We start from the raw sequence: 10,727 nt of genomic DNA, 5'->3' as shown, positions 1-10,727 counted from the left end.
CGACAACCGGCAAGCGATGAATGACGAATAACAAGAACGCATAATAACCGACGAAACAGAAACAAGAGGACACATCATTGAATCAGAACAATTAATATATAGAATTGTCAAAGTTAAGAAATTCTGTATCCATTTATCAAAAAGATACCACTTACTAAATAATTTTCATATTCTATACTCAGTATTCTGATTATATTTCTACACAAGGTAAGTTTTTAAAGATGAATTAAACAATTCCATTTTTAATATAACCGAATAAGGAATTGAAAGGAAAAAAATACATTTAGTTTTTTTTTCTATCTAAGTTGTAACAACCGTAACTGTATCTAATTAAAGGTATGAATTAAAGTTAAATTTATTTCTCTGTCGGAAATAATATTTTTTAAAATTAAAGTTCAATTTTTTTTGAAAATCTTTGATCAAACCAGACATTTGAAAGTACATGTACTCATACCGTACCGGTATGATGTTAAAAAAGTATGAAGGAACATAAAATCCTATCTTAGGAATAGAACAAGAGATTTGAATATAGGTATTATTTACCAGTACAAGTTTTAATACAAAAAATGGTCAATCAGAATTGTAAAGTTAGCCTTTTAATATTGAGTAAGGAATGCATTAAAGTGGACTAACATGCACTTATGTCGGCGAAACCTATGGTTTTTTAAAATAAAAAAACATAGCAAAGGCCCTTATCCCTACAAAAATAGAATGTACCTCAAAATATAAACGCGCTAATTTTAGAGTATCCTAAACTTACGAAAAAGAAGTAGATTTGTCAATTTTTAAATTAATGTTTGCTTGCCCTCTCCCGACTCGGTGTAAAATTTTTGAGACGGTAAGTATGTGGTAAATTTTTTTTTTTCGGAAAAATGTCAAAAAATTGTTGATCGAATAAGAGAAATAAAAAGAAAAAAATACCGTGCCGAGAATGTAAAAAAAAGGTCAGGCCAATATATATAGTCAGTAGATCAGGAGAAGGCAACCAAATAATTATTTTAAGGTGGCCTTACAGTTTTACAAAAGTTAATGCCAGACTATTGAAAAGACTATAGAAAATATGGAGGGAGAGATTTTAATATTTTATGCAAAGAGTAGAAACCAGAATTTACTATTTTTCAACTTAAGAGTTGTTCTTCTTTAATTAAAGTCTCCAGCGTGGCGTAGTGGTTATAGAGCGTCTGCTCTAGAATCGCGAAGTAAGGATTTGGTCCTTACGTTGCGGGTTTCAATCCCACTATGGAACGTGGAGAACGGTCCTTTGGATCAGACCGTATAAGTCGAGGCCCCGTGTCGCAGTAGGTGCTGGCACGATAAAGATCCCTCCCTGCTCAATGGCAATGAGTGAAAAATTCTCTAGAGGGACGTTAAATAACGTACAATCAATAAGTCTTTCTTTAAGTATTTCAAATCAATATAGTGAACAAAAGAAATAAAGAGAACTAAGTTAAAGATAAAGAATAAAGATACACCCGTATTTTTATAACACTTAATTACTAACATCAATAGAGGTGGTCATGAAAATGTCCTATATCGTTTGTCCAATCTATTATAAATTTTGGATTAATCCATTGAAATTTAAGTTAATAATATTTTTTCAATTAGAAAACGTGTTGCGATTACATATTTTAATCTCATATTCTAGTAACACGTGTATATGGTAGCCTTCATTTCAATAAATAGCGACAGCGCTAGAACTTGTTATAGAAAGAGGACATCCGATGCATGGTGAAGTCATCGTAATACTGGAAATAAAACATTTTCATGCTGCTAAATATTTCATTAATCAGCATATGATCAATAAAGGAAAAATATGTATTTGTACTTGAATCCATACGTTTATTAACCTATAGTGTTCATTTTTCTAAAACTACATATTCCTTTTCTTTAAAGTCCTGATTGTTTTCCTTGATCTTGAATCCTTCACCCACTACTTCAGTGTATGTATTGGAATCATTAGAATTCAACTTCAAAGTGTCATAAGATTCTTGATGAGTTGATATTGGAACAACACTGGCGTGATCATAATAGTCCACTCTATCTGTTTCCTTTTTTACATTAAGGTGATTGTATAATTCATCTTCCATCATTACCTTTCTCTGTCCAGTATTTTCATATTCATGTTTGGGCAGAGAATTCTTTTGACTTTGCTAAAAAAAAAAAGATATGTGCTACAATTTCAACATTCATGTAAACCAGAAAACCAGTACTATAAACCGATCATAATGTTTTCGTAAATTGAGATTGTCATTTTATATTAGTTATGCATCGATATATTAATTAAAAAAACAAAAAAAAACAAAGGACATACGTTTTGTGTAATTTGTGTATACAAATGTCCCGTTGTTTTCTCGTCAAACTCTCTGTCAACAGACATTTTAAGTGAACTACAGTCATAAGCTGGATTACTTGTCAGCTTGACCTCCCCTATGTCTCTGAAAAAAAAAAATTGTTGTCTGAAGACATTAATTTAAAAAAAAAATATTTCTACGTTTTCTTTTGTCCGTTATACCTGAAAGGTATAAGTTTATGTTGATTTAAACTGCCGATTTGCAATTGTTGGATAAATTTTTATTTTTAAGAAAGGTATAATGTAAAATCTTTTTTCATAATTATGACTTATTATTTTCCTTCATCTGTACTTTTAAGATTTTTTCAAATGAAAATTTGTTCTACTTGAACATAATTGAAAAAAAAACAATAAAATTTAGCAGGAAATCAAGATTAATCAATGAAACTTATTTCGGAGAGCTTTGAATCATAATTATTTTATTACTTTTTTCCTTCCTTTTTTATTTGTGCTCTTCTGAATAAAGTTGTGATGAGAAATTCCAGAGCAGCTCCCAATACAATGCCACCGAGTAAAGCTCCAATTATTGCACCATATGCTGGTAATGTCAAATAAACCAAGTATTTATTGTATAAAGCAAATATTTTTAAAAATCAATAAATGCATTGGTATCTCTTCTTTTCAATTTTTAATTTTTACCTGTTTCGTTTTCCGAAGAGGCTTTCAAATATTCTGAAATTTGAATAGTGTGATTTAAAAGAATAGCTATAGATAAACTAAACACATTTCCATGATTTCAAAATTCCACAATAATTGAAATTTAAAATTTAAAAAAAAATCGTTATCTAGACCTTGTTTATAATTAGGTGAACATGTTGAATTTTTATTTTCTTGTGTTTGCTTTAATTCGGTTGTAGAATCTGTCGCCCTTGAAGTTGTAATGTCGGTACCCAGTGTTGTTGTGGTAACTTTCCTTGTGGCTAAAAATGATGATTTCAAGGTGAGTATTTTTTATCAAAGATAAAATTCGTATCCAGTCAAATAACATTAATTAATTTAAATACTAGTAGAATTTGAAATGTAAATTGATTGAGATTTATTTACATTGTAGATAAAATAATGTATATTATTGCCAACATTTACAGTTAACTTCAATGACGTCCTAGAATATACTTCAGATTATGGTAAAGCTACAATCTTCATAATTAAAAATACCTGCTTTGGTCGACGCAGTAAACATTGGACTAAGAACACAAGTGTTATCGTGCACTAAAACAAAGAAGATAGTCAAAAGTAATAGAAATCAGTACATGTATCTAGTTCTTTTTAAAAACTTCATTATATTCTGAGATTTTAGTAATGCATCTTACCTAGGTTATTTATAAGAATTTCACTGTTTACAGAACAGTTGATAATATAATCCTCACAGTAGCACCGTTTTGATAATTTTATCAGTTCCTCGCTGTTATTTATTAAAATGGATGAAGATAAATTTAAGGAGAAGGAAACTTGGACTCTCCTATATTTTCTCCAGTATGTGCAACTCTTTGTAGATCTGTGGCAAGTTATTTCCCCTTTGGAGCAGTAAGCAGCTTAAAAAAACAAACCATAAAAACGTAAAAGAATTAACAAATAAGACAAGTGATGATTGTTGATGTTTTGACTGTTTGGTGATATCATGGCATCTTAGCAAAGCTTAATTTATGTATTTGCCTGGACCTTTTTAACAGAATGTAAACTTTGAAAGCAAATTTGATTATATTATATAAGCTCATGTTGTTGGTTTCTTGCAATAATGAATTGTTTCAGCAAATTTAAAAATACTGTAACTTAACAAAAGTACATATTTTTTCAGTCTCCTTCTCCGTTAAGGCAATAAATTCAATAAATTACATACAATACTTCTCAGGCATAACACTGTATTTGGAAAGGGATCAAATTACATATGGCCGTCATGAGCCAGTCTGGTAAGTTTTATGTGATGTTGGTTCAGGTATGTCTTGTCCACATTTTAACTAACATACCTATATTCCAATCACAGCCGTTTGAAAAGGTTTTGTATGCCCGCACAACAGATCCAAAGCAGTCAAACCTGTAGTTAAAAAGAATTCAAATTATACATATTAAGTGCTGATAACATCATTGAAGTCAGGTTTCATGGTGGCGATTTGATATTGGGTCATTCCAATATTCCTCACAATTATTTTAAAAAGGAAAACATTTACCTAGTTGAATAAAGGAATAATTAGTGACAGAATTTTTCACAGATTATTACTTTTTTTGTCGGAAAAAATGGTTTTTCAAATTGTACAGTGTGTCCATAATATATGATACCATTTCATGATTACACAAAATATAAAATAAATGTAATGAATTTTGAATAATAACAAATGCACCACAAACATTGCATATACTGTCCAATTTTATTCACACAGTTTGAGGAACATTGAAGGGAACACGATAAAATGAGTTCACTTTGCAAAATGCTATCAATTTTCAATTATATGTCCCCTACATGACGTCAAATCTTGGTAATGATCATTTCAAGACATTGCACAAAATAAGTGCAGTTTTCTATGGTTATAATCTGGATTTTAAATGGAAATATACCTTTTTAAAAATTAGAGATTTAGGTTTTAGTAACAATATCTTAAGACTGAATTTGATAATTAGTTTTAAAATGAGGGTATACCCAGCTTATTTGTCAATAATTACCGGTAATCCATTTTGCTTGACATGCATTTTTAGCAATTTTTTGACGTAATTATGTGGCTACATTATTCCAACTATGTGACAATTTTTAACTAAAACTATTTGTTGCTAAAAATTGTATTTATTCAAATATTTAATGAGACAAAATAAAAAAAAATGGTCAAGACTTGCGTTTATGACAATAATTTAAAATGGTATCATATATTATGGGACACCCTGTATTTTTTTAATCCATCTGCTTTGTGGAATAATACTCAAGTTATTTTAATTTGTTCAATAATTGATGAGACTATTTTCATCTTCTCATGTAGACACATTGTATCTGTGGTGTGACTTGTACGAAAATTTAGGTTTTTACCCTCAGTGCAATTTTTAGGTATTTTTGTTTGTCACGAGATCATCAAAGTCATGTGCTTTAGCAAATATGCCTTGTTATAATACTAGTACCTTATTTTATAACATCCTGAATTGAATAACTTATCTACATAGTTAAAGAACAAAACAGTATGTTTAATATATATCAAACATATGAAGGTAGCTGGAAAATTAAGAAACTTTAAAGAACACATGATACCCCATAGAGCAGATTGTTATTTAAAAAATGGCTACATACATGGTTAGCGAAGCGTAAGCTATAAATAAGATAAGAACATAAGGAAAATACTCCCTAAATACATAGATCAGGTAAATATAAATTAGATTATCTGACAGAAAATGATATATAAATGACAGTTCTGAAAAATCTGTATACTTACGCATCGATGAAATCATCCTTAGATTGCGACTGTACATGGATAATGCAAGACAACTGGAGTAAAAGGAAATTTCTGAAATAAGGTAGACATCTTCGTATAAAAAACAAAAGAACACATAACTCTGAAGAATTCAATGAATGAGTAAAATACCATCTTTTCCATATTGCTCTCTTTACTTACCTGAAACTTATATACATGTACATCGTAACGTTAACATTCCGATAAATAAAACACTCTTCTGGTTTAATCCATTTAAATGTCCACCTTGATTGGTATTATTGCTACCTTTGTGACGTGTCGTGACCTTTAACACAGCTCTAGTGAAACTGATTTACAGACACTTTAACATTTAAATGTTTTTATTTTGTGATACTAAATACGCGGACTCTAATGTATCTTTAGGGCGTCTGTCGCCTATATGATATCAACATGTAGACATCAAATACGTAAAATCGTATACTAGGTGTTTTCAAAAAGACACAACACCGTGTCATCTGTATGATATCTTAAATTCGAACAAAGTTTGCAATTACGTGTATACTGAAATGGTAAGATCTGAATAATAAAATTTTCAATGATGTAGATATGCAAACAGCAGAGTCAAGCTTTAACTGCCTCATTTCATTTCTGTCGACGAAAATTCGATTATATTGAAATCAATAATAAAAAATGTATGAGATATACAGATTTTTAAAATTGCAAAGTTTCTTCAACTTATATTCGTATTTCAGTAACTGGGATAATTAGAAATATATGTTTTGCTATATTGGTGGAGTGCTGCAAAATATGATTACTATATTATTAAATATTATATAACTTTGTGAAATCCGGTAATCTGATTGGTCAATACGAAGTACTTATTTTTTAATAACGACCGCTGAAAGCGAATAATGACTCGCACGAGCTGCCTCGTTTTCACTTTCGCTTTAGACAAACATGGAAGTTCGCAAATTTGTAAGTTGTAGGTGAGGAAAATTTAAAAGATATAGTGAAGAACTCTGAGACTGATAATACAAAACAATTATAAGGATATCTGTGAATATTTTTCGGGAATAATTAGCACATACCATTTCATGGTTGAGTTCGACCTCTCCACTCGGCGAGCAGAGCTTTGAGGCTGTTTACGCGATTACGAAGACTAAAGAAAATAAAGACAAGCATGCCATGTAAGATCGTATCTTTTCTTAGAAGACATATGTATTTATATTTTGTCAGTGCATTTCCCCTGCAAGTGTAAACGAGAGTGATTTTCAATCTGGGGGAGGGGGTACTCCGTGTTATTTGGAGATAGATATCCTGCGTCATTATTATGATATAGTCAAAATTAATTGCCGAAACAATTTCCTCTGAGTAATATTCAATCAATTCTGAAACATTTATATTCAACTTTTTTATGGTTAATACTATCTCTATAAATAATCGGATGATATACATTGCACTAATAAATTTGGGAAATAAATATTCATATAATATAATAAATATGGACTCAATGCACGGTCAATATTCATTTATAATGACCCAGGATGGCAGATATTGACCTCAGATACATGAAGTATATCGACCTCGGGCTAGCGCCCTCGGTCGATATACTACATGTATCTTCGGTCAATATCTGTCATCCTGGGTCATTATAAATGCATATTGACCTACATTGAGTCCATATTTGTATAATATGACATGTTTCTGACATTGTTATGGGGGAATTATGGTTAAAAAATCTTCAAAATATATATTTTTAAGATTTACTAGGTTAACAACCTAGATGTAGGTACAGAATCACTACAGCAATTATACTTTTAAAGTAAAACTCTTTCCGTGTTTACAAGCCTAATATTAAACATTCTAAAATATTTTGTTTTAATTTTTCAGATTGCAAAATAAAAATAATTTTCTTCTATCTAATCATCATGAAAGTAGTAATAACCAGTTGTGTGGCAAAAAAGCATTCCCAAGAGATAAAATCCCCCTACCCCCCCCCCCCCCTTATAAAGGATATTCTTATGGATATATATTTTATAAAATAAGCTGGACGTATTGACTATATTTATTAAGTATTTTTTTTAATTGTTTACATTCGGCGAACTACTAATTAGAAATATAAACAAATAATAAACATAATTCTTGTATGTTATATATGATTATTTGCCAATATACTGTCTGTTTTTTCACAAATGACTTTCTGCTGCAATTGTACTTGTATCACTTTCTCCTGTCAGGACAAGATATGTATTGTCGTTATTGTCTTGGTGAACCACAGGATCCGTGTTGTGACTAACTTTTGGTATGATATGTGAGGTAGGCTGAAAATAAAATTTTTGTTCTTTTCAAAACTGTTAATGTTAATTGGAATATGCAAGAAGCAATAAAATTTCATTGAATTACATTTATGTGTCACTTTTTACCGACGTTTCAGCAACGGTGTTGTACACATGACCATGGCTGGACCTTGATGAAATCGGGTTACATTCAAAAGGAGAAACGCCAGAGGCAGATTCGTACATGGAGGTGTGTGTTTCAAGATTTTCAGTTAATCTACAAAATAGACATCATATCAAAACAAAATCTTTAATTTGCCAAAAATATTTTGAATGTCGTTTCTTTCTTCAAACCTTTTTTTCTATTAGACTTCATTTTCTACATATTTAACACCTTTTCGATACACACATAGCTATTTGTATTTACAGCATATCTATTTACCTTTTCGGGCGAACAAAGAAGAATGCTTAAAATTAAAAAATACTAGTATGTATTTTCAGAGAGAAAAAGAGTTATTCAAGATTTTAAACTTTTCACCTCTCTGCCTTTTCAATTTGTCTTGATCTTTTTCTCAAGGAAAAAACAAGGATGCTTACGACCATTGAAAATGTAGCACCACCAAAAGCTGCTCCAAGAATCATGTACACTGAATTATCTGATGACAAATAGAATATATAAAGAAGAAAAGATGAACATACACTATATATACAATTTATAATATCAGAAAAGTTATTACCTTTTATGCTATCAAACGTTAGCTTATCGTTTTAACGTAGGTCGCGGGTTTCCGGACGTCGTTAAAACTGGGTATGCAATTTATATGATTTGGGCGACTTTCTTGTGCACATCCTGATTATGACGTTAAATATTACATTTATATAAACAGCTATATGCCAACTTGATAATGCTATGAAGGCTGTAAATTAATAAATGACCTGGAAAAGTTGAATTATTCTTAATAAATCATTTGTTAGAAATTATCAAAAATTGGTTTTAAAAAATCTTACCTTCTTTTCTAGTGTTGGTATCTTCTGTGAATTCTGCTATTGCAGTCGTAATGTTTTCCAAAGTTCTATCTAGAATTATTGTATATTAATTAAACTGATTAAATAGTTGTAAAGATCTTCTTTCAACGGGGAAAAATATCTAAGTTTAATACTTTTAAATTTTGGGTTGTTCAATTCAAACTAAATGTTCACAAATTAATAAAAAAAAAAAAAAAAAAAAAAAAGGCCAAAAGGCCGACTTTTGAGTAGTTAGGTTCTTTAATTTGTTTAGGATGACGTAGCCTTTTTTGCAGGTCGTCCTTTGGAAGTATTTTGTTGATTCTGAAGTAGTTTGTTATCGAATTGTTAATTAAGAGCTGCAGTTCTTTCATTGTTGTAAGCATTTAAAAATGAATTTCAAAATAATATTAAAATCTTTGTTATATTTTATAATATGTTATAAAAAATACGTTTAAAATCAAGTGTTTAACTACACGTAGTGACAAAACACTATTTAAGTGAAATTTTACAGCTTAAAAAAAACTTTTTCACTTCCAGAACATTTTTGGATTGTATACATTCAAAATAATAATAAAATTAAATTCAACCAATATATTTTTAATAAATATATTCAAATAAACTACATGCATAAGATAATAACAGCTTCATGAGAACCTTTTCAAAGGAAACCTAGCTATACGAAAGGAGCTTTAATACTTAATTTTTGACTAAATACTTTGTAAATATTCTTAATCGAACTTATGTCAAAGTGTTCCCCCTAACTGTCAATGAGCATGTTTTCTTGCTTTGCAATGTAATATGTTTATCATTAGTTATATCAAGGAACAAAAATGTCTATATCATGTTCCTTGACTAAGCTTAGTTTAAATATGACACACCTTTTCTGTTTTTGAATAAATAAATAAATCGATTGAATCGTTTGTAGTCAAAATTACGATACGGACTTTTATTTTGGAACTAAATATTTTATATTATTTTTTTTATGAGATTTCCCTCACTTTTTAACACTCGTGCTTTAACATTTAACGATTAAAAATTCATTAAATATTATTAAGTATTGAAATTGTGTCATTAAAAATGTAAACCAGTATAAACAGTTTACCTGTGGTTAAATTGCAGCTGAAAGAAATGATTTTGCATCCACACGAATCAGCACCTATGACTTCTAGCTCTTCTATGAGGTGTAATGATGATACGTAAACGTTAAAGAAGACGGAAACATTAACTTGCCGATGTTGATAGAAAGAACATTCCCAATTTTCTTTTTTGCAGATTAAGTGCTCCGCCGAACAAGTTGTTACTAAAATATATATCAAAAAGCATTTAAAAATTGTTAATGCCATTCGTTTGTGTTAAACAAATAATATTATATACATTTATGTTAGACAATTTTTAGTATACAGGTACTTACATATATTCCATGGACAGTTTGATAACGCTCGATATCCACTTAAAATTTTTGCCAAGCAAATAATTCTGTTTACAATAAAGAAAAGATTTATGCTAAAAACTGTAATTACAAACCTTAATATACAATGTACCAGCTTATTGTTTTAATGGTCATCTATAGGAAACGTTCATTAGCTATCAGCCAAATGTTTACCAAATTCCAACTAATGATATGTGTAAAAAAAAATTTTAAATTATTGAAATAAATTTAAACTTAAGTTATATTTCACTCATAAAATATTTTTTGTTGCCTCATTA

The 10,727-nt window shown here is 29.7% G+C and overlaps 2 protein-coding genes across 2 annotated transcripts; both read right to left on the bottom strand.

The window, feature by feature from the left end:
• Positions 1-1,856: 1,856 nt before the first annotated feature.
• Positions 1,857-6,314, bottom strand: LOC134281808 (uncharacterized). The gene is made up of 10 exons (XM_062764241.1): positions 5,938-6,314; positions 5,758-5,829; positions 4,315-4,382; positions 3,661-3,882; positions 3,506-3,559; positions 3,142-3,270; positions 2,990-3,022; positions 2,777-2,888; positions 2,312-2,435; positions 1,857-2,150 (listed from the first exon to the last, which is right to left on the bottom strand). Exons 1-10 carry the CDS (start codon positions 5,958-5,960, stop codon positions 1,857-1,859), a joined length of 1,131 nt encoding a protein of 376 aa, XP_062620225.1. The 5' UTR covers positions 5,961-6,314.
• A 1,608-nt stretch (positions 6,315-7,922) lies between these two features.
• LOC134281804 (uncharacterized) lies at positions 7,923-10,306 on the bottom strand. Its single transcript, XM_062764237.1, has 5 exons — positions 10,123-10,306; positions 9,021-9,089; positions 8,551-8,668; positions 8,160-8,289; positions 7,923-8,057 (listed from the first exon to the last, which is right to left on the bottom strand). The coding sequence occupies exons 3-5, from the start codon at positions 8,652-8,654 to the stop codon at positions 7,923-7,925; spliced, it is 369 nt and encodes a 122-aa protein (XP_062620221.1). The 5' UTR covers positions 8,655-8,668; positions 9,021-9,089; positions 10,123-10,306.
• Between the last annotated feature and the right edge of the window lie 421 nt (positions 10,307-10,727).

The sequence above is a fragment of the Saccostrea cucullata genome, unplaced genomic scaffold (assembly GCF_032062105.1).
Source record: "Saccostrea cucullata isolate Sc308-1 unplaced genomic scaffold, CSIRO_AGI_Scuc_v1 ctg2305, whole genome shotgun sequence".
NCBI lineage: Eukaryota > Metazoa > Mollusca > Bivalvia > Ostreida > Ostreidae > Saccostrea > Saccostrea cuccullata.
This window is presented reverse-complemented; position numbering and strand designations above follow the sequence as displayed.